The sequence below is a fragment of the Dryobates pubescens genome, chromosome 31 (assembly GCF_014839835.1).
Source record: "Dryobates pubescens isolate bDryPub1 chromosome 31, bDryPub1.pri, whole genome shotgun sequence".
Lineage (NCBI taxonomy): Eukaryota > Metazoa > Chordata > Aves > Piciformes > Picidae > Dryobates > Dryobates pubescens.
The window spans coordinates 8,001,064-8,027,873 of NC_071642.1; the positions used below are offsets into that span (position 1 = coordinate 8,001,064).

Genomic DNA, 26,810 nt, shown 5'->3' on the forward strand with positions numbered 1-26,810 from the left:
ATGGGAACATGGGGCTGCAGTGACATGGGGATGTAGGGACACAAGGACAGAGGGACATGAGGAAGTGGTGACATGGGGACACAGACATGGGCATGTGGGGACATGAGGAAGTAGTGACGTGGGGCCACACAGACATGTGGGGACACAGTGACATGAGGATGCAGGGACATGGGGACACAGGGATTCATCGGCATGGGGACACAGGGACACAGGGACTCATTGGCATGGGGACACAGGGACATAGGGACACAGAGACACAGGCACATGGGGACACAGGGACATGGGGACACAGGCACACGTTGACATGGTGACAGCCACCAAGCCAACAGCAACATCCCTGCCCTGTCCACCCCCAGGTGCTGTCCTGGTGCCATGGTGACAGCACTTCGGTGACTGCACCTTGGTGACGGTGTCTGGGTGGCACAGCCACCGGGGGACGTGGCCATGCTGCGCCTGCTGGTGGCCGGTGCCCACATCCCCAGGGTCTCTGGCTGTGGGCATGGGGTGCACGTCTCTGCCCGCTTCCGAGGTACTGCTGGGGACAAGGAGGGGGACGCCCTGGTGGCATCAGCCATTGCCACCTGATGGGGTGACATCAGCCAGCCTGGTGGCATCCTCGTGTGACAGGAAGGTGCCAACCACACCTGGGGACGGCGTTGGCTACCCTCACACATGGGCACAGTGCCAGCCTTCCCCTGGTACCTCACTGTCCCCACCCTGCCATGCCACCACCTTCCTTCCTGCGTCCTCCCCCTAGGTGTCCCCAGGAGCACCCGGGTGGTGCCAGAGGAGCACAGCCCCACCTGGAATGAGGTGAGGTGACCCCAAGGTGGCCTGCAGTGGCACGGGGACACTCAGGTCACCCCACCGACCCCTTGTCACCTCCTACCCCAACCCCTAGACGCTGGCATGGCCACTGGGCACTCGTCCCCTGGCCCCCACGGACAGCCTGACCCTGCGCCTCCGGCACTGGGGCCAGCCAGCGTCCCAGGGGTGAGTAGCACCCACGGGTGGGCATCCTGGGGGCACCACCCCTAGCATGTCCCCCCCCAATGACATGACCTACCTGTCCCTGTAGGGACCTGGGTGCCGCCACGGTGTCACTGGACCGCTTGGTGGCCGACCCTGGGCTGCTCCTGACCCTCGGTGACATCCCTCTGCTGGACCCTCAGGGACAGCCCACAGGGGTGAGCGCCCAAGGTGCCCTCAGCCGGCAGCACCCCGGGGGTGCCACCGTGCACAGCCCGGGGTGCCACCTGTCCCTTCACAGTGCACTGCCACCCTCCGCTGCTCCTACACCCCCCGCGGCGGGGCTGGGGACGCCGCCGCAGTGCCCCTGCCAGGGCAGATGCCACCTCCAGCCGCGTCGTCGGGGTCACCACCACAGCCCCGCAGCAAAGCGCCGGCAGGGAGCGAAGAGGATTTCCAGGTACGGCACCCGCGGGTGTGGTGGCACCCAGGGGTGGCGTCCCGCCTGCTCGTTGGGCACCTGTGCCGTAGGTGCGGGTGAGGGTGATCGAGGGCCGCCGGCTGCAGGGCAATGACATCCGGCCGGTGGTGACGGTGCTGATCGGAGAGCACCGCTTCAGGACCAGGATCCGGGCGGGCAACAACCCCTACTACAACGAGGTGACAGCGGGGTGGGCACGGGGGGGCCTGCCAGGGTCCCCTCAGCCCACCCTCCCTCACCCTCCCTTTCTTTTTGTTGCCCAATTTTCAGGTCTTTAGCCAAAACTTCCACCTGACGCCAGCCCAGCTGGCAGCGCAGCTCATCCGCATCCAGGTCCGGTCCGGGGGGGCACCTGTGGCACCTGGCTGGGGGGACAAGGGGCAAGGAGGTGACCTCTGAGGAGGTGTTCCCCTCCTCGTCACAGGTGCTGCACTCCCGAGCCATCCGTGCCAACGCCATCATCGGGGGCTCCCAGGTGAGGCTGGGGGCCTGGGCGCGGCGGCGGCGCTGCCCCAGGGCGCCCGGGCGGCTCTCACTCCCTCTGCCATCCCCACAGCTGGACGTTGGCACCGTCTACCGAGCACCAGGTGGGTGGAGGGCTTGTGGCGATGCCACCACCGAGGTGACACCGAGGTGACAGTGGCAGCTGGCTCTGTGGTGGCTGCAGGCAGGAGGGCAGGGCTGTGCTTTGGGGAATGAGTGGCTGTGGGTGGGAATCCAGAGCGGATGGGGACTGAGCACAGCAGCAGGAGATGCTGGCAGGAGAGGGACTGGATCCTGCCCTGCTTCTCTACAGCAACCTGAAGGGAGGTTGGAGCCAGGTGGGGCTTGGTGTCTTCTCCCAAGGACCAGAGGAAATGGCCTCTGGTTGCCCCAGGGCAGGTTTAGCTCGGCCATGAGGAGCAGCTTCTTCCCCCTGGGGGCTGTCCAGGGCTGGCCCAGGCTGCCCAGGGCAGTGGTGGAGTCTCCATCCCTGGAGGGGTTTCAAAGCCCTGGAGCTGCGGTGCTGAGGGCCATGGGTTGGTGGTGCCCTGGGGCAGTGCTGGGGGAAGGCTTGGACTGAATGCTCTTAGAAGAACAATTCTCTGACCCTCTGCTCTCCCACCCCTGCCAGGACGCTGCTTGAGCTGGAAGTGGCTGAGCCTGCAGCACCCCCAGCGCCCCGAGGCTGGCACCCAGGGGTACCTCCGGCTCAGCCTGGCAGTGCTCCGCGCTGGAGAGACACTGCCGGTGAGTGGCCCCCACACCATCCTCTCCAGCACCCCCAAACCTACCTCCCTTGGTGGGGGGGGATCCCCATTTTCCCACCTCCCCAGGAGCAGGAGGAACCAGGGAAGGATGAGGACGTGGAGGCCAACCTGCTGCAGCCATCGCCCTGCGCAGCCACCCTGCAGCTCCGCATCTACTGCGCTGAGGACCTGCCGCAGGGTGGGCACCTTGGGGGGCTTTGGGGTGTCTTGGGGGGTGAGGAACCCCCCTCTTGTTTCCTTCAGGAAACTGCTTGACCAACCTGACCTCCTGAATGGATGAGGGACAGGCTGAGGGCGGCATCCAGCTGGGTTTAGCCTTTGGCACCGTGCCCCATGGCAGCCTTCTAGAGGCGCTTGTGGCTTGGGGGCTGGAGGCTTTGCTGGGTCAGGAAGTGGCTGAGGATCAGGCCCAGAGAGTGGTGGAGAATGAGTTAACTCCAGGTGGTGGTTGGTCACCAGTGGTGGTCCCCAAGGCTGGGTTCTGGGGCCAGTTCCCTTTAACATCTTCATCAATGATCTGGGTGAGAGGATCAAAGCTCCCCCAGCCACTGCAGCTGGCACCAAGCTGGGTGCCAGAGCTGAGCTGCTGGAGGGGTGGAGGCTCTGCAGAGGGAGCTGTGCCAGGCTGGGTGGATGTGCCAAGGCCAATGGATGAGGTTCAGCAGGGCCAAGGGCTGGGTCCTGCCCTTGAGTCACAGCAACCCCAGGAAGGCTCCAGGCTGGGAAGTGTCTGGTGGGAAAGGCCCTGGGGGTGCTGGGTGGCAGCAGCTGGAGAGGAGCCAGGGGGTGCCCAGGTGGGCAAGAAGGGCACCAGCAGCCTGGCCTGGAGTGGGCAGCAGGAGCAGGGCAGGGATGGTGCCCCTGGGATGGGCACTGGGGAGGCCACAGCTTGAGGGCTGGGCTCAGGGTTGGGCTCCTGACTGCCAGGAGGACTTTGAGGGCTGGAGCAGGGCCAGAGAAGGGCAAGGAAGGTGGGGAAGGGTCTGGAGAAGAGGGCTGGGGAGGAACAGCTGAGGGAGCTGGGGAGAAGGAGGCTGAGGGGAGACCTTCTGGCTCTCTCCAAGTCCCTGAGAGGAGGCTGGCGCCAGGTGGGGGTTGGGCTCTTGTGCCAAGGAACAAGGGGGAGGATGAGAGGAAATAACCTCAAGTTCCCCAGGACAGGTTTAGGTTGGACATGAGGAACAACCTCTCTACTGCAAGAGCGGTCAGGCACTTGCTCAGGCTGCCCAGGGCAGTGGTGGAGTCCCCATCCCTGGAGGTGTTCCAGAAACCTGTGGCCATGGCACCTGGGGCCATGGTTTTGTAGCCTTGGAGGTGTTGGGTTGATGCTGTTGGATTGATGTTGGGTTGGTATTGGATTGATGATGTTAGGTTGATGTTGGGTTGATGATGTTGGGCTGATGATGGATTGATGGTGTTGGGTTGATGATGTTGGGCTGATATTGGGTTGATGATGGGTTGATGATGTTGGGTTGATGTTATTGGGTTGATGATGGGTTGATGATGTTGGGTTGATGTTGGGTTGATGATGTTGGGTTGATGTTATTGGGTTGATGATGGGTTGATGTTGGGTTGATGATGTTGGGCTGATATTGGGTTGATGATGTTGGGTTGATGATGTTGGGCTGATGTTGGGTTGATGATGGGTTGATGATGGGTTGATGTTGGGTTGATGTTGTTGAGTTGATGTTGGGTTGATGATGGGTTGATGATGTTGGGTTGATGTTATTGGGTTGATGATGTTGGGTTGATGTTATTGGGTTGATGATGGGTTGATGATGTTGGGCTGATATTGGGTTGATGATGTTGGGTTGATGTTGGGTTGATGATGTTGGGCTGATATTGGGTTGATGATGTTGGGTTGATGATGTTGGGCTGATGTTGGGTTGATGATGGGTTAATGATGTTGGGTTGATGATGTTGGGTTGATGAAGGATCGATGATGTTGGGTTGATGATGGGTTGATGATGTTGGGTTGATGAAGGATCGATGATGTTGGGTTGATGATGGGTTGATGATGTTGGGTTGATGAAGGATCGATGATGTTGGGTTGATGTTGGGTTGATGATGTTGGGTTGATGATGGATCGATGATGTTGAGCTGATGATGGGTTGATGATGGGTTGATGATGTTGGGTTGATGATGTGGGGTTGGGCCAGGTTGGTGTTGGGTTGACCCCAGAGGGCTTTCCCTACCCAAGCCATCCTGTGGCTCCCTGCCCACCTCTGCCCACCCTCCCTGCAGCGGTGCCAGGCTGCCGCTGCCTGCCCTTGGCAGTGGCTGGCGGTGGCCAAAGAGGCTTCGTGGCAGCGGCTGTGAGAGTCACCTTCGGGGGCAGGACAGTGAGTGCTGGGGGGGCCTGCCAAGGGGGGGGCCTGCTGGGGGGGCATCTACTGGGGGGGTCTGAGTGGGTGGGCGACTGATGAGCTTTGGGGGGGTTGATTGAGTTTTGGGGTTCATTGGGGGGGGTCCAATAAGGTCAGGGGGTTGATTTGGTGTGGGTCGATTGGGGGGGGGACAATTGAGGGGGGAGTGTGATTGGGTGGGGGCTCAGCTGAGTTGGGGGTTCAGTTGAAGGGGGGTGATTGGGTTTTGGGGTGCAGTTGGGTGGGGGTTCAGTTGAAGGGGGGTGATTGGATTTTGGGGGGGCAGTTGGGTGGGGGTTCAGTTGAAGGGGGGTGATTGGGTTTTGGGGTGCAGTTGGGTGGGGGTTCAGCTGGGGGGGTGATTGGTTTTTGGGGTGCAGTTGGGTGGGGGTTCAATTGGGTGTGGGGGGGTGATTGGGTTTTGGGGTGCAGTTGGGTGGGGGTTCAATTGGGTGGGGGGGTGATTGGGTTTTGGGGTGCAGTTGGGTGAGGGTTCAGCTGGGGGGGTGATTGGATTTTGGGGTGCAGTTGGGTGGGGGTTCAGCTGGGGGGGGTGATTGGGTTTTTGGGGTGCAGTTGGGTGGGGGTTCAGTTGAACGGGGGTGATTGGGTTTTGGGGTGCAGTTGGGTGGGGGTTCAATTGGGTGGGGGGGTGATTGGTTTTTGGGGTGCAGTTGGGTGGGGGTTCAATTGAGTGGGGGGGGTGATTGGGTTTTGGGGTGCAGTTGGGTGGGGGTTCATTGAGGGGGTTGATTGGGGTTTGGGGTTCAATTGGGTGGGGGCTCAACTGAGTTGGAGGTTCAGTTGGGGGGAGTTCGATTTGGGGGGGGTGGGTTAGATTCAGGGAGACCCCAACTGGGTGGGGGGGGGGTCTGATTGGGTGGGAGGTCAGACTGGGGGGGGGGGGGGAGGCGCAGTTTTCGGGGGGGACAGTCTGATAGAGTGTGGGGATGTTCGATTTGGGGGGGGGCGCGGTTCAGGTGGGTTTGGGGGTTCCATTGCGGGGGGTGTGTGAATTGGGGGGGCCCAAGGGGGGCTCATGGCCCTGCCCACCGCAGCTCTGCACCCAGGTGATGCCCCCCAATGCCAACCCGGTGTGGAACGAGGTCTTCTTCTTCCCGCTGCGGGTGAGGGGACCCCTCCCCAGCCCCAGCACACGTCCTGCACGCCCCTCCCCGGATAAGGGGGACCCCCAAAATGGAGAGGGCCCCCCCCCATTTCAACAATGACCTCCCCCCTCCCCATTTCCTCCCCAGCTGCCCCCCATCTGCGACGAGATCCAGCTGGCCATCCTGGGCGGGTAGGGGGCAGCCCCAGCCTGGGGGGTGGGGGGGAAACCTCCTGCTTTGGGAGGATTCCTCAGGGGTTTGGGGTACCCCTCGGGGCTGGGACACCTCCCTAGCTTCGGGGGACATCCCCGATTTCAGGGGAACCCCTCTGGTTTGGGGGACCCCCTTGGTTTTCCAGCACCTCCTCTGGTTTTGGGGACCTTCTGCTTCTGGGGGACCCTTCCCAGTTTTGAGAGAGCCTCCTGGGTTTGGGGAATCTCCCAGGTTTTGGGGAAGCTCCCCAGGTTTTTGGGGTACCCTCTCGTTTTGGGGGACATCCCCCATTGTTGGGGGACCCCTCTAGTTTTGTGGGGACCCCCTTGATTTCCTAGCACCTCCTCTGGTTTTGGGGACCTTCTGCTTCTGGGGGACCCTTCCCAGTTTTGGGAGAGCCTGCCGGTTTGGGGGTACCTCCCCAGGTTTTGGGGTACTTTGGGTTTTGGGGAGACCTTCCAGGTCTTGGGGGGACCTCCGTTTGCAGGACCCCTTCTGATGTTGGGGCACAGCCTTACCTTTGGGGTGTTTCCCCCCCTCGCCCCCGTTTTGGAGGACCTTTCCCACTTTTGAAGCCCCTCTGATTGTGGGGGGACACTCCCTCCTTTGGGGGGGACCCTGTCCCATCCTGCCCCCCACCCCGTCCCACCCCCAGCTCCTGCAGCAGCAAGGTCCTGGCCACTGCCACCCTTGACCTCTCCCAGATCTCCTCTGCCGGTGCTGAGCTGGAGGGTGAGTAGGGGGCACCTGGGGGGGGGTCCTCAACATCCAGACCTGCCCCTTGGCACCTCACTGAACCCCCTTTCTCGTCCCCCCCCCCCCCCCAGATGGACCCCCTGGCTTCCTGCCCTGCTTTGGACCTTCCTTCCTCCCCTTCTATGGGCCCCGGCCCGATGCTGCCAGGGCAGCTGGCACCGTGAGCAGCTGGGGGGCACAGAACCCATCCCAGGGGGGACAGCACCCATCGGGGGGGACAGGACTCAGTTGGGGGGGGGGGGACAGGACTCATTGAGGGGGGACAGCACCCATCGGGGGGGGACATGACTCAGTTGGGGGGGGACAGGACCCATCCCAGGGGGGACAGCACCCATCGGGGAGGGGGGACAGGACTCAGTTGGGGGGGGACAGGACCCATCCCAGGGGGGACAGCAACCATCGGGGGGGGACAGGACTCAGTTGGGGGGGGACAGGACCCATCCCAGGGGGGACAGCACCCATTTGGGAGGGTCAGCACTCATTTGGGGGGGGCAGCGCCCATGGCGGGGAGGGACAGCAGCCATTGGGGGGGGGGGGGCGGACAGAACCCATTTGCCCCCCCCCGCCGCCCTTATTCTCCAGGAGCTGGGGGTGGCTTACCGGGGCCGGGTGCTGCTGGAGCTCAGCACCCACATGCGGCCCCCGGATGGGCGCCAGCGAGACAGCATCAGCCCCGAGGACATCAGCCGCGTGCAGGTGGGCACGGGGGCAAGGGGAGGTGAGGGGGGTGATGCCACCTGCTGGGCACGGGGGCACAGGGGAGGGGCTGTGATGCCATCGGCTGGGCACGGGGGCACAGGGGAGGGGCTGTGATGCCACCTGCTGGGCACGGGGGCACAGGGGAGGGGCTGTGATGCCATCGGCTGGGCACGGGGGCACAGGGGAGGGGCTGTGATGCCACCTGCTGGGCACAGGGACAGAGGGGAGGGGCTGTGATGCCACCTGCTGGGCACAGGGACAGAGGGGAGGGGGCTGTGATGCCATCTCCTGGGCACGGAGACACAGGGGAGGGGCTGTGATGCCACCTGCTGGGCACAGGGACAGAGGGGAGGGGCTGTGATGCCACCTGCTGGGCACAGGGACAGAGGGGAGGGGGCTGTGATGCCACCTGCTGGGCACAGGGACAGAGGGGAGGGGCTGTGATGCCACCTGCTGGGCACGGGGGCACAGGGGAGGGGCTGTGATGCCACCTGCGGGGCACGGAGGCACAGGGGAGGGGGCTGTGATGCCATCGGCTGGGCACAGGGACAGAGGGGAGGGGGCTGTGATGCCATCTCCTGGGCACGGAGACACAGGGGAGGGGCTGTGATGCCACCTGCTGGGTGCCCTCCCCACTCTTTGCCCCCAGACCCACCTGCCCCGGTGCCGCTTTGGCCTCTGTGGGGTCTTTTACTCTGCCACCATGGTGCCCCCCGGCCCCGAGCTGCTGCGCTTCGAGCTGAGCCTCGGCAACCATGGGGACAGCAGCGATGCCACCTGCAGGCCGGCTGCCTCTGCCACCCAGCACGGCTGTGCCCTCTTTGATGGTGAGGTGGGGGGTGGGGGGGGGTGGGGGCACGAGGGTTTGGCGCCACGGGGGGTGCTCAGTGCCCTCTGCCCGCAGGGAACCGCTACCACTACCTGCCCTGGTTCGGGGACAAGCCGGTGGTGGCTGTCACCTCCTGCTGGGAGGATGCCAGCCACAGGTGGGATGCCCTCAACCTCCTGAGTGCCCTCTGCCGGCGGCTGGTGAGCTCCTGTGGGTGGCACGGGGTGGGGGGAGGCTGTGAGAGCTGGGGCAGAGGAACCTCATGGAGGGCAAGCAGGGCAAGGGCTCCCCTGGGGAGCAACAACCTCCTGCAGCAGCACAGGGGAGGGGAACCTGCTGGGGAGCAGCTCCAGGAGAAGGAGCTGGGAGGGCTGGGGGACAAGAAGGTGCCCAGGAGCCAGCAGTGTGCCCTGGGGGCCAAGAAGGATCCAGTGGTGTCCTGGGGGGCATGGAGAAGAGTGTGGGCAGCAGGGTGAGGGAGGTTCTCCTGCCCCTCTGCTCTGCCCTGCTGAGGCCACAGCTGCAGCCCTGGGTCCAGCTCTGGGCTCCCCAGCTGCAGAGGGACAGGGAAGTGCTGGAGAGAGTCCAGGGCAGGCTGGGAAGCTGCTGAGGGGCCTGGAGCAGCTCTGGCAGCAGCAAAGGCTGAGAGCCCTGGGGCTGAGAGCCTGCAGAAGAGCAGCCCCAGAGGGCAGCTGAGCAATGCTCAGCAAGAGCTGAAGGAGCTGTGGGGGGCAAGAGGCTGGGGCCAGACTCTGCTGAGTGGTGCCCAGGGCCAGGCCAAGGGGCAGAGGGCACAAAGTGGCAGCCAGGAGGTTCTGTTTGCCCCTGAGGAGAAAGTTGTTTGTTGTGAGGGTGCTGGAGGCCTGGAGCAGGCTGCCCAGAGAGGTTGTGGAGTCTCCTGGTGTGGAGAGCTTCCAACCCCCCCTGGGCATTGTGCTGCTGGGCAAGCTGCTGGGGGAGCCCTGCTGGAGCCAGGAGGGGGTTGGAGTGGGTATGCCCCGGAGCTCCCTTCCAGACCCATCCCGAGCAGGCTGAGGCAGTGTGGGTGGGGGGTCACCCATCCCGAGGAGGCTGGGGCAGTGTGGGTGGGGGGTCAGCCACCCCCCGGCTCCGGGCTGGGAGCCTCGGGGCCATCCCTGCAGGAGAGGAACGTGGGGGAGCTGCAGGACGCTCCTGAGGACTCCAAAGGGACCATCGGCAGGAGGCTGCTGCGGCAGCTGGCACAGGACTGCGGGTCAGAGCGGGGGGGGCAGGGGGTGGGGGGGTCGTGGGTGGCCCTGAAGTGGCGGTGGGTGCAGAGCAGGGACACCCCCGGGCCCGCCAAGTGTTGGGGGGAGGGAGGAATGGGAAAAGGGGGAGGGGAGGGGTCAGGAAATGGGATAACTGGGGGGGGAATGGGGGAACTAGGGGGGGAATGGGATAGCTGGGGGGGAATGGGATAAATTGGGGTTGAATGGGATAACTGGGGGGGAATGGGATAACTGGGGGGAGAATGGGATAGCTGGGGAGGGGAATGGGATAGCTGGGGGGGGAATGGGATAGCTGGGGGGAGAATGGGATAGCTGGGGGGGAATGGGATAACTGGGGGGAGAATGGGATAGCTGGGGAGGGGAATGGGATAGCTGGGGGGGGAATGGGATAGCTGGGGGGGAATGGGATAGCTGGGAGGGGAATGGGATAGCTGGGGGGGAATGGGATAGCTGGGGGGGGGGGGAATGGGATAGCTGGGAGGGGAATGGGATAACCGGGGGGGGAATGGGATAGCTGGGGGGGGAATGGGATAAACGGGGGGGAATGGGATAAAAAGAGGGGGGGCATGAGGAATTTTAGAGGATTTGGGGGGGAAATGGGGGCGTCCAGGAGGCAGAAGGGGCATCCGGGAGGCAGAAGGGGCATTCGGGAGGGACAGGGGGGCATCGGGGGGTGGCAAACAGCTCATTTTCGGGGGGGGGGGGAGGGCTGTGCTTGCAGGCGGGCGCTGCGGCAGCTGGCAGCGCAGCCCACCCCCACGCCGCTGGATGCCCACCTGCGTGCCAGTCGCCTTCACCTGCTGCGGCAGGTGGCAGCGGCGGCCGCGGCGCCGCCGAGGGCCGGCTGGGAAACGCTGCTGCCGCTGGCCGAGGGCTGGCTGCGGCGTGCGGCCGCGCTGGCCGTCGAGGTGGGGGACGGAAGGGCTGCCGGCGGCGGGCGCTGAGCTGAGCTGAGCCGCGGCCCGCTGCCAGCCCTCCGCCGTCTCTCTGCCCGCATCCCCTCAGCCCCAGGCGGCGGTGCCCGACGTGGTGCTGTGGCTGCTGCGGGGGGGCCGGCGGCTGGCCTGCGCCCGCGTCCCTGCCACCCAGGTCATGTTCTCCCCGAGGGGCTCCGCTGCCTGCGGCAGGCTCTGCGGCAGGGTCCAGACCCTCTTCCTGGTGGTAAGTGCCCTATGCGTCCCCCCCCCCCGCCCCTCCATGGCACCTCTGGGGCCCACCCGTGAAGCCCTTCACGTCCCTTCCCCTCTACCTTCTCTCCACATCTCTCCTCTGTCCTCTCCACATGTGCTCCACGTCCCCTTTATGTCCCCTCCATACCCACTCCATGTCCCCTCCATATCCACTCCATGTCCCCTGGGTTCCCTCTCCACCTCCTCCATGCACTCCTCAGGTCCTCTTCTTGTCCCCTCCATGCCTGCTCCATGTCCCCTCTGTCCCCCCACTCTGCTCCTTCCTCCGTTTCCCCTTTACATCCTCTTTGTGTCCCCTGTGTCCCTTTCAGACCTTCTCCAGGTCTCTCTCTATGTCCCCACCCATGTCCCCTCCTCATGCCCATGTCCCCTCGGTGTCCTCTCCATCATGTCCCTCCCATGTCCCCCTTCATGTTCCCTCTCCATCTCCCCCATCACCTCCACAGCTCCTTTGTGTCCCCTCCAAATCCCTTCCATGTCCCCTCCATGGTCCCTTTGGGTCATTCTGTGTGCCCCCACAGCCCCTCCATGTCCCCTCCACATCCCCTCCACATCTTCATGGCCCATCTGTGTCCCTCCTAGACCATTTCCTAGACCTTCTCCTAAACCTACTTCTAGACCTCCTTCTAGACCCCATATTAGACCTTGTCCTAGACCTTCTAGACCCTCTCCTAGGCCCTCTCCTAGATGCTCTCCTAGACCCTCTCCTAGACCTCCTCCTACACCTTCTCCTAGACCCTTTTCTAGACCTTCTCCTAGACCCTCTCCCAGCCCTCTTCATAGACATCCTAGACCCTCTCCTAAACCTCCTCCTAGACCCTCTCCTAGCCCTTCTAGACCCTCTCCTAGCCCTCTTCATAGACATCCTAGACCCTCTCCTAAACCTCCTCCTAGACCCTCTCCTAGACCTTCTAGACCCTCTCCTAGCCCTCTTCATAGATCTTCTCAACCCTCTCCTAGACCTCCTCCTAGACCCTCTCCTAGACTTCCTCCTAGACCTTCTAGACCCTCTCCTAGCCCTCTTCATAGACCTCCTCAACCCTCTATTACACCTCCTCCTAGACCCCCTCCTAGACCCCCTCCTAGACCACCTCCTAGACCCTCTCCTAGACCCCCTCCTAGACCCCCTCCTAGACCACCTCCTAGACCCCCTCCTAGACCACCTCCTAGACTCTCTCCTAGACCCCCTCCTAGACCACCTCCTAGACCCTCTCCTAGACCTCCTCCTGGACCTCCCAGACCCTCTCGGTGCCCCCCTCCCCGTGCCCTCCACCCCCCACGTGCCCTCTGTCCCCGCGGGCGCAGGGCTGTGGGGGCCTCTGTGCCCAGCTGCGGCTGCAGCTGTGGCTGGGCCGCGTGGCGGACAGCAGGGACCTGGCGCGGCACCTCGGGGGCACCCTGCACGTCTACGCCGAGACGGTGAGCCGCGGGCCGCCAGGCTGCCGCCCCGGGGGTGCCAACGTGGGGGCACCGCCTCGGGGTGCCGCCCCGGCCCTCCTCCACCCCAGCCTCTCCCCCTCCCCCAGTACGAGAACCAAACCAAGCTGCTGGGCAAGTGGGGCCCGCGGGGGCTGCTGGGGTGCCCGGGGTTCTCCGACGGCGTGGGCACGGCCGGGCTGCCCAGGCACCGCATCCGGCCCCCCAGGGGCTGGCGCTGGGACGGGCCCTGGACCGTGGAGCCCCAGTGGCGGTGAGTGCCAGCTGCCCATGCCGAACTTGGGTGCCTCCGGGAGGGTGATGCCAACATTGGGCACCTCCAGGAGGGCGATGCCAACCTGGTGCCCTCACCCCCAAGGCTGCTGCTGGACGCCGAGACCAACGTGAGCGAGGTGCTGGAGGAGCTCTACGAGAACCAGAGCCGGAGGCCAGGGGGAGAGTGGGCACCTGGCACCCCTGGCACCACGGACAGCGTGAGTGGGGCGGGGCACGGGGGGCACGGGGGGAGGGGGAGGTGGCAGGAGCGCAGGGCAGGGGCTCAGCGCTCAGCTGTCTCTGCAGAGTGGCGCAGAGATGCCACCCAAGGAGGAGCTGGAGTGCCCCCAGGGCTGGCACATCACCGATGGCTGGCGGCTGGACATGGCAGGGGCTGTGGATGAGGCTGGTGAGTGGGGCACCCTGAGTGGGGGATGCTGAGTGGGTGCCCCTGAATCAGTGCCCCTGAGTGGGTGGCACTGAGTGGGTGATCCTGAATTGGTGCCCCTGAGTGGGTGCCCCTGAACTGGTGTCCCTGAGTTGATGACCCTGGGTGGGTGATGCTGAGTGGGTGGCTGGGATGGTGGCTGGTGGTGGCACCAAGGTGACCTCTGGCTGGCACAGGTTGGGCATATGGGGCAAGCCTGGCCCCTGGCACCCCCCCAGCTTCCTGGCACGCTGCAGAGAAGTCCTACCACAGCCACCGGCGCCGGCGCTGGCTGCGCACCCGCCGCAGGGACCCCGCACCACAGGGACCCCAGCAGGATGTGGCCACATCCCTCCAGCTGGTTGGGGTCCTGGGGACAGCAGGGACGGGGGGGGCCGGGCGAGGGGGCGCAGGGGTGTTAGGGTCAGGGGGGACAGGGATAGAGGTGGCAGGGAGGAGGGGGCAGGAGCAGAGTGGCTGGGACAGGGGTGGCAGGGGTGGGAGTGACAGGGATGAGGTGACAGGATGGGAGTGGCAAGGGGAGAGAGGGCCAGGGATGGGGTGGCAGGAATGGGGGTGACAAGACAGGGGTAGCAGGGATGGGGGTAGCAGGGATGGAGGTGGCAGGGTGGGGGTGACAAGATGTGGGGGGTGGCAGATACGAGGGTGGCAAGCTAGGGGTGGCAGGGATGGGGTGACCAGGACAGCAGTGGCAGGCACAGAGGGAGGCAGGGCCAAGCCTCGGCTCAGCAGTGCTGGGCTGTGGGCAGCCCCGGCCGTGCCCTGGTGCCACACCAGGCTGTCCCCCGTGTCCCCACACACAGCAGAGCCGCGGGGGGGCGGCGGGCACGGAGGGCTGGGAGTATGGCTCCCTCTGGGGCTGCCGCTTCCACCTCCGGCCACGGCCGGGGGACGTCTGCCGGAGACGCCGCTGGCATCGCAGCTTGGTGCCCCTGCGGCCATCGCCCCTGGCACCTCTGTTCACGCTGGAGGGCACCGAGGTGGGAGAGCAGCTGGGGAGCACTGGGGAGGATCCGGTAAGGGGGAGTGGAGGGAGAGGGGTGGAGGGAAGCAGAGATAAGAACGGAGGGAGAGGGAGGGATGGAGAGAAAGGGATGGAGAGGGAGAGAGGGAAGCAGGGATAGAGGGAAGCAGGGAGGAAGGGATAGAGAGGGATGGAGGGAAGGAGGGATGGAGGGAGAAGGAGGGAGGGATGGAGATGCAGAGGTGTAGGGAGAGGTGAATGGAGGGATGAAGGGACAGAAGGAGGGATGAAAGGATGGAGAGATGCTGGGATGGGGGGAGAGAGGTGGAGGGAGTGAGGGAGGAGAGGAGGGACAGGGATGGCCGGATGGAGGGACAAAGGGGTGGATGGAGGGAAAGAGGGAAGAAGGGTGGAGGGATGAGGACAGAGGGAGGGATCAGAGGGTGCAGGCATGAAGGGATGCAGGGAGGGAGAGATGGAAGGACAGAGGGATGCAGGAAAGGACAGATGGAGCGACATAGGGATGGAGGGACAGGGATGAAGGGATGCAAGGAGAGAGGGGTGGAGGGAAGGGGGTGCTGGATGGAGAGTTGTGGAGGTGGAGCGGTAGGACAGCAGGACAGGGGCAGCAGCTGGGGCAGCAGGACAGGGGACAGCAGGGACGAGAAGACCCCAGAAGCCGCCTCCCATCGCCCCGCAGGGCACGGAGGAGCCGGCCGAGGACGACGAACCGGCTGCGACCGAGCGGCGGCCGCGGGGCTGCTCCCGGATCCCCCCGCAGCAGCCTCTCATCCTCTGCACCTTCCAGCGTGAGCCCCTGGGGGGCACACACGGCGGGAGGGGACAGCACCAGGCCGGGGGGAGGGTGTTGGGGTGGGTGGGTGCCAGAACCCCCTGCCAGCCCCTGCCTCTTCCTGCAGGATCCAACTTCTTCCAGCTCCGCTGCTACATCTTCCAGGCGCTGGAGCTGGCACCGCCTGGCACCAAGACCACCGCAGGTGCGACAGCCCTCAGCGCCCGCCCCCTACCCACCCCGGGTGGGCACCGCAGGGTGCTGAGGCTGCCACTGTCACCCAGACCCCGTCGCCCACGTCTCCTTCGTGCACGTCAGCCAGAGCACCCGGGCGCTGCCGGGCACCCTGGACCCCCTCTGGGACCAGACGCTGCTGCTGCAGCGGGTGCAGCTCTACGGAGACCCCCGCAGGGTCCGGGACGAGCCCCCCGCAGTGGTGGTGGAGATCTTCGACCAGGAAGGGGGGGTGCGGCACCTAGGGCTGGGGGGCACCCAGGGCTGGGAGGACGCCCCGGGGGGGGTGACAGGGACGGGGGTGGCAGGGATGGAGGCAGCAACAATGAGGGTGAGAGGAGTGGGGTGGCTTGATGGTAGGGCTGGTGATGGGTGGGGGGCACCCATGGGGTGCCAGCGGGTGGGGTGGCAGGGGTGAGAGGGGCAGTGGGTGAGGTGCCACTGAATGGGGTAGAGGGATGGGGGGGTGACAGGGATGGTGATGGGTGGGGGACACTCATGGGGTGGCAGTGGGACGGGGGGGCAGGGCTGGGGCTGGCAGGGCTGGGCTGACATGGTGGCATGGGTGGTGAGAGGTGGGGGGCACCCGTGGGGTGGCTGAGATGAGGAGGGCAGTGGGCAAGGTGATAGTGGACAGGGTGGAAGGGATGGGGGTGACATGGTGGCAGGGATGGTGATGGGTGGGGGGCACCCCTGGGTGGGGGGAGCGCCCATGCCCCAGCAATGCCTTGCAGGGTGCCAGCGGGTTCCTGGGCAGGAGTGTTTGTGCCCCTGAGGTGTGGCTGGACGTGCGGCGCCGGCGCCCCCCCCGGCTCCGGCGGTACCCCCTGTGGGGGCCGAGGGGGGCAGCCGGGGAGCTGTTGGCAGCCTTCGAGCTGCTGCACGACACCGAGGTGAGGAGGTGGCACAGGGAGTGGCATCGGAGGTGGCATGGGAGACATCCACGGGGTCCCATTGTCAGGGTGTGTGTGCCCCCTCCCGGGCAGGATGGATCCCTGGCAGAGGTCAGCACCCCCCCGGGGAAGGATGGGGTCCTCAGCGTCCCCACGGACATCCGACCCCTCCTCAGGCTGGTGGCACTGGAGGTGAGAGCTGGGGACATCCGGGGGGGTGGGGACAAGGACAGGGAGGAGGGATGGAAATGAGGGTGGCTGGGGACCAGGATGTGGGTTGGAGTACTGACGGCAGGATGAGGACAGGATGAGGATGGAGAATGGGACCGGGACAAGGTCCTTGCCCATCCCAGCGGGCATCCAGCCTGAGGTCACCAAGCTGGGAAGGGGCAGGGGCAGGGTTGGGGCAGGGGTGAGGGAAGGACCTCGAGTGGGTGTCCTGGGTGCTCAGGGGTGGGCTGACCACCCACTCGAGGTGACCCCTGAGCACCCAGGATGCCCGAGGGCAGGGTGGCAGCTGCTGGATGCCCCCTCCCCAGGTGCTGGCCTGGGGGCTGCGGGGGCTGCCTGGCAGCGTGCGGGCACCCAGCCTGGAGGTGCAGTGCGGGGGGCAGACCCTGCGGACCCCCCCGATCCCCGACCCCGCCACCAACCCCAATTTCCCCATCAACGCCTTCCTGCTGCTGCTGGTGAGGAGGGGGACGGGCGGAGGAGGGGGAGGAGCCAGCCCCACCCATGGGTGGTGCCACTGGGGGAGGGTGGGGGTGGCACCCCCGGGCTGACTGGCATGGCTTGGCCACAGCGCTTGCCCGCGGAGGAGGAGTTTGTGCCCCCGATCCGGCTGCGGGTGCTGGACTCGAGGGGCTTCGGGTACCGGCCCGAGGTGGGGCAGGGCTGCGTCAGGGACCTGCGGCAGTTCTGCTGCCAGCCCCACGGCCAGGGGCACCCCCGAGGCGAGGAGCAGCCCCCCAGTCCCTCACCCCCCGCGCCTGGCGCCAGGACGGCTCTGCCCAGCCTTGGTATGGCTCTGCCCCATCCCTGGTGCCTTCTGCCCCATCCCTGCCCCCCTCTGCCCACCCCACGATGGTTCATTTGCCCTCTCCCCCCACAGCCTCTCCCTGGGCCAGGATCGCTCAGGTGAGTTCCCCCCAGGCCCAGCACTGGCACTGCCAGCCCTTGGTGTCCCTGTCCCTGTGCCTCAGTTTCCCTCTGCTCCCTGCAGATGCTGCCCAGGATCACCACTGAGAAGGCTGCAGCCAAGGTGGGCATGGGTGTGAGGCCAGTGAGGCCACCAGGGCCACCCAGGCCACCCATCCCCACCTCACCCTGACCCCCAGCAGGCTGTGGAGGAGGAGGAGGATGAAGATGAGGAGGAAGAGGACTGGTGGAGCAAATTCTACTCAGCCACGGGGGACAAGGCAAAGAGCCACAGGAGGAGCACCAGGGACAGGCTGAAGGTGAGCCACAGCCTGGGACATGGAGCAGGGCACAGGAGGAGAATGGGGACAGGGATGAAGGTGGGGCAGGGATGGAGGTGGGGCAGGGATGGAGGTGGGACAGGGATGGAGGTGGGACAGGGAGGGAGATGGGACAGGGATGGAGATGGGACAGGGATGGAGATGGGGCAGGGATGGAGATGGGACAGGGAGGGAGATGGGACAGGGATGGAGGTGGGGCAGGGATGGAGGTGGGGCAGGGATGGAGATGGGACAGGGAGGGAGGTGGGGCAGGGATGGAGGTGGGGCAGGGATGGAGGTGGGACAGGGAGGGAGGTGGGGCAGGGATGGAGGTGGGACAGGGAGGGAGGTGGGACAGGGAGGGAGGTGGGACAGGGAGGGAGGTGGGACAGGGATGGAGATGGGGCAGGGATGGAGGTGGGGCAGGGATGGAGATGGGACAGGGAGGGAGATGGGACAGGGATGGAGATGGGGCAGGGATGGAGGTGGGACAGGGATGGAGATGGGACAGGGAGGGAGGTGGGACAGGGAGGGAGATGGGACAGGGATGGAGATGGGGCAGGGATGGAGGTGGGGCAGGGATGGAGATGGGACAGGGAGGGAGATGGGACAGGGATGGAGATGGGGCAGGGATGGAGGTGGGACAGGGATGGAGATGGGACAGGGATGGAGATGGGACAGGGAGGGAGGTGGGACAGGATGGGGACAAAAATGGAACATGGGATTGGGACAGGAGTGGTTGGGGACAAGGACATGGATGGGGATGAAAATGGGATAGGGATAAGATCAGGATTGGGAATGGGATGAAGGATAGGGAGAAGGATGGAGATGAGGTGAGGATTGGGACAGAGATGGGATGGGGACAGGGATAGAGATGGGATGGGGACAAGGTGAAGGCTGGAGGTAGGGAGGGGAGCAGGCTGGGGACAGGGACAGTGATGAAGGAGGGGAGGGAATGGGACAGGGAAAAGGAGAGGGAAGAAGAGGACAAGACCCCAAGGACAAGAACAGGGATGAAGATGGGATGGAGACAGGGATGAAGAAGAGGGATGGGATGGAATGGGGTGGGATGGGGAGAAGAACCAAGGTGGGGATGGAGACAGGACCAGGGAGGGATGGGAATAAGGCCAGGGCTGAAGATGGGATGAGGACAAGGATGAAGAAGGGAACAGGGATAGGGGAAGCACCAAGATGGGGCTGGGGACAGGAGCAGGGCTAGGAATGGGTTCAGGGACAGGGCCAGGAAGGGGGACAAGGGCAGAACAGGACTGGGGACAGGGCCAGGCTCCTCTCCCCAGATCTACAGCTGCGAGCTGGAGGCAGTGCCTGAGTTCGAGGGGCTGCAGGACTTCTGCAGGACCTTCCCCCTCTACCAGCCTGGGCACCACCCTGTGCCAGGGGAGGAGCCGGTGCCCGTGGGCGAGTTCAAGGTGGGTGAGCATCCCCCCTGGCACCCCAGAGCCGGGTGGGGGGGACACCGTGGGGGGGGTGCACTAAAGGGTGGCTCTCGCAGGGGCTGTTCCACATCTCCCCCATGCCCGAGGCCCCGGAGGCGCCCCCTCCCCCGCGCCGCTTCCAGCAGCTGCCTCCCAGCCGGCCCCAGCGGTGCCTGGTCAGGGTCTACATCGTCCGAGCCTTCGACCTGCCCCCCCGCGACAGGAACGGGCTGGTAAGGGCACCCCTGGCTGCTGGGCACAGCTCCCCCGGCCTCTCCCCACCCTGTGCCACCCTGACGGTGCCCTCCCTGCTGCCAGTGTGACCCCTACGTGCGCGTCTCGCTGGGCAGCACCACGCTGGGGCAGAGGGACCAGTACGTGCCCAACACCCTGGAGCCTGTCTTTGGCAGGTACGGCCGGGGGGGTTGGCATGGTGGCACTGCCACCGCCGGGCTGGGGAGCCTGGCACGGAGCAGAGGTGCCCGGGAGGGCTGGTAGGGCCAGCTGGCCCCTGTGCCAACCTGCCCACTGCGAACCTCTCTCTGTGCCAAGCTGGCCCTGTGCTGCTAGGTCCCTGTGTCACTGGGTCCCCGTGCCACCAGCTCCCTGTGCCACCAGCTCCCCGTGCCACCAGCTCCCCGTGCCACCATATCCTCATGCCACCATCTCCCCAAACCACCAGCTCCTCATGCCATCATATCCTCATGCCACCAGCTCCCCGTGCCACCAACTCCCTGTGCCACATTCCCCATGCTGGTAAATGCCAGCCTCCACCAGATGCCCACACTCCCTATGCCACCAGGTCCCTGTGCCACCAGATGCCCCCTTCCCCATGCCAGCAGGTCTCCATGCCACCCACTCCTCATGCCACCAAGCCCCAGTGCCAGCGGGTCCCCATGCCAACGGGTGCCAGCCCCCCGGGCTGTCTCCCTGGGGCTGATGGCACCCGTGGTGCCAGGCTGTTCGAGGTGACTGGCACCATCCCCCTGGAGAAGGACCTGAGGGTCTCCCTGCTGGACTATGACCTGCTGCCCCCCGACCAGGAGATTGGCACCACCACCATCGACCTGGAGAACCGCCTGCTCTCCCGCTTCCGTGCCCACTGCGGGCTGCCCACACGCTACCACACGTGGGTGCCCCTCAGAAGGGGCATCGGGGGGTGGGGGGCGTCTGGGTGGCACGGTCCTGAGCCCAGGAGTGGGCATGGGAAGAGGAGATGGGCACAAGGTGGGCATGGTGGGATGAGATGGGCACAGGATGGGAATGAGGAGGGGCACAAGGCAGGCATGGTGGGAAGAGATGGGCACAAGGTGGGCATGGTGGGATGAGGTGGGCACAGGATGGGGATAAGGAGGGGCACAAGGCAGGCATGGTGGGATGAGATGGGCACAGGGCAATGGGGACAGGGGTGGGCACAAGGTGGGCATGGGGATGGGCTGAGCATGGGGATGGGGACAAAGAATGGGCACAAGGAGATGGGGATAAAGTTGGCACAAGGATGGGCACATGGTGATGGGAAGGGAGAGAGCACAGAGGTGGGCACAGGGGAACGGGGGTGGCACAAGGGGATGGGCACAGAAATGGGCATGAGGGACTGAAAATAGGTGGCACAAAGGGACAGGCACAGGATGGGGACAGGAAGGTGGGCACAGAGGTGGGCTCAGGGGGATGGGGTCAGGAAGGTGGGCACAGAGGTAGGCTCAGGGGGATGGGGACAGGAAGGTGGGCACAGAGGTGGGCTCAGGGGGATGGGTATAGGAAGGTGGGCACAGAGGTGGGCTCAGGGGGATGGGGACAGGAAGGTGGGCACAGAGGTGGGCTCAGGGGGATGGGGTCAGGAAGGTGGGCACAGAGGTGGGCTCAGGGGGATGGGGTCAGGAAGGTGGGCACAGAGGTGGGCTCAGGGGGATGGGGACAGGAAGGTGGGCACAGAGGTGGGCTCAGGGGGATGGGTATAGGAAGGTGGGCACAGAGGTGGGTTCAGGGGGATGGGCACAGGGTGGGTACAGGAAGGTGGGCACAGAGGTGGGCTCAGAGGGATGGGGTGGGCACGACAAAAGCCTTGAGGAGGTGGTTCTGGGGTGGGCACAAAGGGGGGAGGTTGGCAGAGGGGGTAGGGTGGAGATGGGGTTGGCACAGGGATGAATGCAGGGGAATGAGGTGGGCACAGAGTTGGGGGGTGCCATCACACACACCCCCAGAGCCCCCCCTGTGTCCCCACAGCACCGGCCCCGGGTGCTGGAGGGATCAGCTGCCCCCCAGCCGGGCACTGGAGCACTTTGCCCGTGCCCAGGGGCTGCCGGTGCCCGAGTTCAACGCCGAGGGCACCGCTGTCACCTTCGGGGACAACACCTTCCTGCTCAGCCACTTCGGTGAGGAGGGGTCTGGGGGGGAGCCGAGGCGGGGTCTGGCCCCTTGTGCCGCGGGGGTGTGACAGTTTGGCCTGGCAGAGAGCGCCCCCCCCGGGCACCCACCGCCGGGGGTGCCCCGCGAGCGCCTGGCACTGCACCTGCTCCACTCCTGCCACCTTGTCCCTGAGCACCTGGAGACCAGGACCCTCTACAGCAGCACCCAGCCGGGCCTGGAGCAGGTGGGCACAGGGCCCGGGGGGTGGAGCCCTCGGATGGAGGGGGGCCAGGGCCAGGGGGGGCACCTTGAGGGGCCAGGGAGCGTGGGGGTGGGTGGCAAGGACCCTCCTCAGTGCCAGGGAGTGAGCCCAGGGGGCTGGCACGGGGACAGCAGAGACCTTGGGGGGACAGGGACAGCAGGGGCGGGGGTGATGGGGACCTTGGGGTGATGGGGACCCCAGGGAGGGGTGATGGGCACCTTGGGGTGACAGGGACCTCATGAGTGAGTGGTGGGCACCTTGGGGGGACAGGGACAGCAGGGGCGACAGAGACCCCAGGGTGATGGAGCATAAGAGGATGCCAGGGGGACAATGGGGACCTTGAGGTGGCAGGGACTCCATGGGGGGGTGATGGGGATCCCATGGGTGGGTGACTGGGACTCCAGGGCAGGGAGGGCTGCTGGGGTGGTGCTGGGGGACAGTGGACCGCGGGGGATGCCAGGGGGATTCGGGGGGGATGCCAGGGGGATTCGGGGGGGATAGGCACCATGGGAGTGAGGAGGTTGGGGTAGCAAGGGGGGATGCTGGGGGTGGGGATGGGTGCGATGGGGACACCTGGGACAAGAAGGGACACACTGGCACAGGGTCCGAGGGCTGCCAATGCCAGCCCTCCCCTCCCCGGTGCCAGGGCAAGGTGCAGATGTGGGTAGACATCTTCCCTGCCAGCCTGGGACCCCCTGGACCCCCAGTGGACATCACCCCCCGCAAGCCCCAGAGGTGAGCTGGGGCTGGGGGAGGGGGGGTGGCGGTGGCGTGGGGACACCCCCGTGGGGGTGCGGCAGGTGACACGTCCTTGTCCCCACGAGGTTCGAGCTGCGCTGCGTGGTGTGGAACACGCGGGAGGTGGACCTGAGGGACAGCAGCTGGGGGGGGCAGAGGATGAGCGACATCTACGTCACCGGGTGAGGGGGACGGGGAGGGGGCGGGGAGGGGGAGGGGGGAAGAGGAGGCTGACAGCACAGCGTGTCCCCCCCGGGGCAGGTGGCTGGACGGGCTGGAGGAGCAGCGGCAGAGGACAGACATCCACTACCGCTCGCTGCGGGGCGACGCCGCCTTCAACTGGCGCCTGGTCTTCAGCTTCCACTACCTGCCGGCGGAGCAGCTCTGCGTCCTGCCCCGCAAGGTGCGGGGGCAGGCAGGGACACCCCGGGAGGGCAGGCGGGGGACAAGCTGGTGAAGGGCCTGGAAAAGAATCACAGAATCACCCAGGCTGGAAAAGACCTCAGGGATCATCAGGTCCAAGCTGTCACCTACCCCCTGACCCCTCCTGACAGCCAAACCATGGCTCCAAGGGCCACATCCAAACCACCTGTAAACACCTCCAGGGCTGGGGACTCCACCACCTCCCTGGGCAGCACATCCCAGTGGCCAATTCCTCCTCCTGGGAAGAACTTTCTCCTCACCTCCAGCCTGAACCTCCCCTGGCACAGCTTGAGACTGTGTCCTCTTGTTCTGGTGCTGGGTGCCTGGGAGAAGAGACCAACCCCCACCTGGCTACAACATCCCTGCAGGGAGTTGGAGAGAGCAAGAAGGTCTCCCCTGAGCCTCCTCTTCTCCAGGCTAAGCAACCCCAGCTCCCTCAGCCTCTCCTCACAGGGCTGTGCCCCAGACCCCTCCCCAGCTCTGTTGCCCTTCTCTGGACACCTTCAAGTCTCTCAATGTCCTTCTGGAACTCAGGAGCCCAGAACTGGACACAGGACTCCAGGTGTGGCCTTGAGCACAGGGCACAATGACCTCCCTGCTCCTGCTGGCCACACTCTTCCTGACCCAGGCCAGGATGCCCTTGGCCTTCTTGGCCACCTGGGCACACTGCTGGCTCATGTTGAGCTGCTGCCCACCAGTACCCCCAGGTCCCTCTCTGCCTGGCAGAGGGAATGGCCTCAAGCTGTGCCTGGGTAGGTTTAGACTGGAGAGCAGGGAAAGAGTGCTCAGGGACTGGGATGCGCTGCCCAGGGAGGTGCTGGAGTCCCCAGCCCTGGCTGTGGTGCTTGGGGGGGGACCCTTGCAGAGTGGGGTTCTGGGTCAGACTTGGGGGTCCTGAGGGTCTTGCCCAAGCTGAATGTTTCTGTGATTCCCTTTCCTCCCCCCCCCCTTCAGGAGCATTTCTGGAGCCTGGACGAGACGGTGCTGAAGGTGCCCCCCAAGCTCATCCTCCAAGTGTGGGACAACGACAAGTTCTCAGCTGATGATTTCCTGGGTGAGGCCCGGGGGGCACTGCCAGCCTGGGGCCCTGCCAGGCTAGGGGGGCAGCCAGAGGGGGCACCCACGAGTGATAAAGAGCAGCCGTGGGTAATGGGAAAGGCACCCAGGTGACACCCACGAGTGATGGGGGGCACCCGTGGGTGACAGGGAGCACACCAAAGGGCACCCCCAAGTAATGGGGGCACCTATGGGTGATGGGCAGGACCCACGGGTGCCAGGGAGCACCCCAAAGTGGCACCCCCAGGTGATGGGGGGCACCCATGGGTGCCAAGGAGCACCCCAAAGTGGCAGCAAGTGATGGGAGGCACACATGGTTGACAGGGAGCACCCCAAGGTGGCACCCCCAGGTGATGGGGAGCACCCATGGGTGCCAGGGAGCACCCCCAGGTGACACCCCCCCCGACTTTTCCCCGCAGGTGTCCTGGAGCTGGAGCTCACCAGGCTGCCGCGGCCGGCCCAGAGCCCCCGGGACTGCACCCCCGAGCCACAGGGCACCCCCCGGAGCTCCTGGCCCTGGCAGGGGGCGAGAGCCCCCCCCCGGCTGTCCCTCTTCCGGCACAGACGTGCCAGGGGCTGGTGGCCTTGCACCGTGCAGGACGGGGCGCAGCGGCGCCTCTCGGTGGGCTGCGGGGGGCAGGATGGGGGGGAAGGACACCGGGATCGGGGTGGGGGGGACTGGGACTATGGGGGGGTCAGTGTGTGGGGGGAAACACGAGGATGGGGGGGGGGACGACACCAGGATGGTGGTGGTAGGGAACACTGGGATCATAGGGGGGATACTGGGATAGTGAGGGGACCCTGGGATGGCGGGGGGGGCACTGGGATGGTGAAAGGAAACTGGGATCATGGTGGGGGGACACCGGGATGTGAGGGGGTGGGACACTGGGATCATAGGGGGAGACAGTGAGGGGGAAACCAGGATGGTGGGGGGGACACCAGGATGGGGGGGGACACACACTGGGATAGTGAGGGGACCCTGGGTTGGTGGTGGGGGACACTGGGATCATGAGTGGGACACGGCGGGGGGCGGGGGAACACTGGGATGGTGATGGGGGGCCCGGGGATGATTGGGGTGACACCAATGATGGGAATCGGGGGAGGGGAGGGAGGGACACATCCTGCTCCCCCCCCCCCCCCCGCAGGGCAAGCTGGAGCTGAGCCTGGAGCTGCTGACGGCAAAGGAGGCTGAAGAGCGACCTGCAGGGAAGGGTCGGAAGGAGCCCAACATGCACCCAACGCTGCCAGAGCCTCCGTGAGCCCTGGGGGGGCACCCCGGGGGTGGGTGGCGGAGGGGACAGGGAGGGTGGCACCGAACCGCCGAGGCTGGAGAAGGAACCACCACGGCACAGCCCCGGCTGCCACGGCCGCAAGGCTTCCAGCGCGGCTCCGGGCATGGGGACTCCGCCGCCGCCCTGCGCAGCCCGGGCCAGGTCCTGAGCGCCCTGCCAGGGGAGAAGGTTCTCCTCGGGGCCAACCTAAACCTCCCCTGGGGCAACCTGAGGCCATTTCCTCCTCCTCTCTCACCTCACACTGGGCAGGAGAGACCTTCGCGGCTCTCTCCAGCTCCCTGAGAGGAGGCTGGAGCCAGGTTCCACCTGGCTCCAGCCTCCTCTCAGGGAGCTGGAGAGAGCCCAGGAGGTCTCCCCTCAGCCTCCCTCTCCCCAGCTCCCTCAGCTGCTCCTCCCCAGCCCTCTTCTCCAGCCCCTTCCCCACTTTCCTTGCCCTTCTCTGGCCCTGCTCCAGCCCTCAAAGTCCTCCTGGCAGTGAGGAGCCCAACCAGCCCTGCCCTGCTCCTCCTGCCCTTCTCGGCCACCTGGGCACCCCCTGGCTCCTCTCCAGCTGCTGGCACCCAGCACCCCCAGGACCTTTTCCCCTCACCAGGCACTTTCCAGCCTGAAGCCTCCCTTGGGGTTGCTGTGCCCCAGACCCAGCCCTTGCCCCACGGCTCCGGGTCCCTCCCCGCAGAGCCTCCACCCCTCCAGCAGCTCCAGCTGGGTGCCAGCTGCAGTGCTGGAGGGTGCTGAGCGCTGGTGCCCCGGCAGGAGGCCGGATTGGTCCTTCCTGTGGCTGCAGGCTCCGCTGCGCTCCCTGCGCTACAGCCTGTGGCAGCGGTACCGCTGCCGGCTCAGCCTGGCGCTGGCCCTGCTGCTGCTGCTCGCCCTGCTCCTCGCCTTCGTCTATGCCGCCCCGGTGAGCTCCCGGGGTGCGAGGGGGGGAGGGACCCCTCCTCACGGGCTGGATCCCCCCCACACACACTCCTGCCCTCCCAAGAGCTCCCTTTCCACACCCGCTGGACCCTCCATCCCACCCCAGATCTCCCCCTCCTCACCCCTTAGACGGTTCCCCCTAGATCTCCCCCTCCTTACCTGCTGGACTCCCCCCACCAGATCTCCCCCTCTGCACCTCCTGGATCCCCCCCCAGATCTCCTCCTCCTCACCCCTTAGACATTCCCCCTTAGATCTCTGATGCCCTCCCCCCCCCCCGATCGCCCCCCTCCTCACCCCCTGGACACCTCCAGATCTCCCCCTCCTCACCTGTTGGACCCCCTCCAGATTTCCCCTTCCTTACCCCCTGGACTTCCCCCCCCCAGATCTCCTCCTCCTTACCTGCTGGACTCCCTCCCCCAGCTCTCCCCCTCTGTACCTCCTGGATGCCTCCCAGATCTCCCCCTCCTCACCTCCTGGACCCCCCCCCCCCCCCCCCAGTTCTCCTCCTCCTTACCCCCTGGACCCCACCCCCAATCTCCCCCTCCTCACCCTCTGGACCCCCCAAGCTCCTCTCTCCTCTCCCCCCAGGGTTACTTGGCCATGAAGTTGGTGAACCCCATCCCGAGCCTGCAGCTTGCTGCTGGGGAGCACCAGGGGCAGGCTGGGGGCAAGCCCTGAGGCAGCACCACCAGGGATGCCACCCAGCCCTGGCACCTCTGCAATAAAGCCACAGCTGATGGTGGGC

At 65.6% G+C, this 26,810-nt stretch overlaps 1 protein-coding gene across 1 annotated transcript; it reads left to right on the forward strand.

The window, feature by feature from the left end:
• The first annotated feature begins 444 nt into the window (after nt 1-444).
• On the forward strand, nt 445-26,743 carry FER1L5 (fer-1 like family member 5). Its single transcript, XM_054174902.1, has 51 exons — nt 445-529; nt 758-813; nt 902-993; nt 1,079-1,187; nt 1,271-1,429; nt 1,501-1,629; nt 1,721-1,783; nt 1,875-1,925; nt 2,007-2,037; nt 2,565-2,680; nt 2,767-2,878; nt 4,945-5,042; nt 6,125-6,193; nt 6,323-6,366; nt 7,044-7,120; nt 7,216-7,304; nt 7,727-7,840; nt 8,493-8,670; nt 8,748-8,872; nt 9,815-9,960; nt 10,644-10,830; nt 10,928-11,083; nt 12,352-12,531; nt 12,639-12,802; nt 12,908-13,022; nt 13,111-13,213; nt 13,489-13,592; nt 14,056-14,268; nt 14,917-15,025; nt 15,137-15,214; nt 15,294-15,574; nt 15,978-16,136; nt 16,230-16,328; nt 16,676-16,825; nt 16,939-17,155; nt 17,248-17,273; nt 17,359-17,418; nt 18,892-19,023; nt 19,107-19,262; nt 19,348-19,439; nt 19,988-20,158; nt 21,253-21,401; nt 21,480-21,619; nt 22,284-22,372; nt 22,462-22,557; nt 22,637-22,778; nt 23,753-23,852; nt 24,274-24,476; nt 25,000-25,109; nt 25,900-26,047; nt 26,654-26,743. The coding sequence occupies exons 1-51, from the start codon at nt 445-447 to the stop codon at nt 26,741-26,743; spliced, it is 6,162 nt and encodes a 2,053-aa protein (XP_054030877.1).
• The last annotated feature ends 67 nt before the right edge of the window (nt 26,744-26,810 follow it).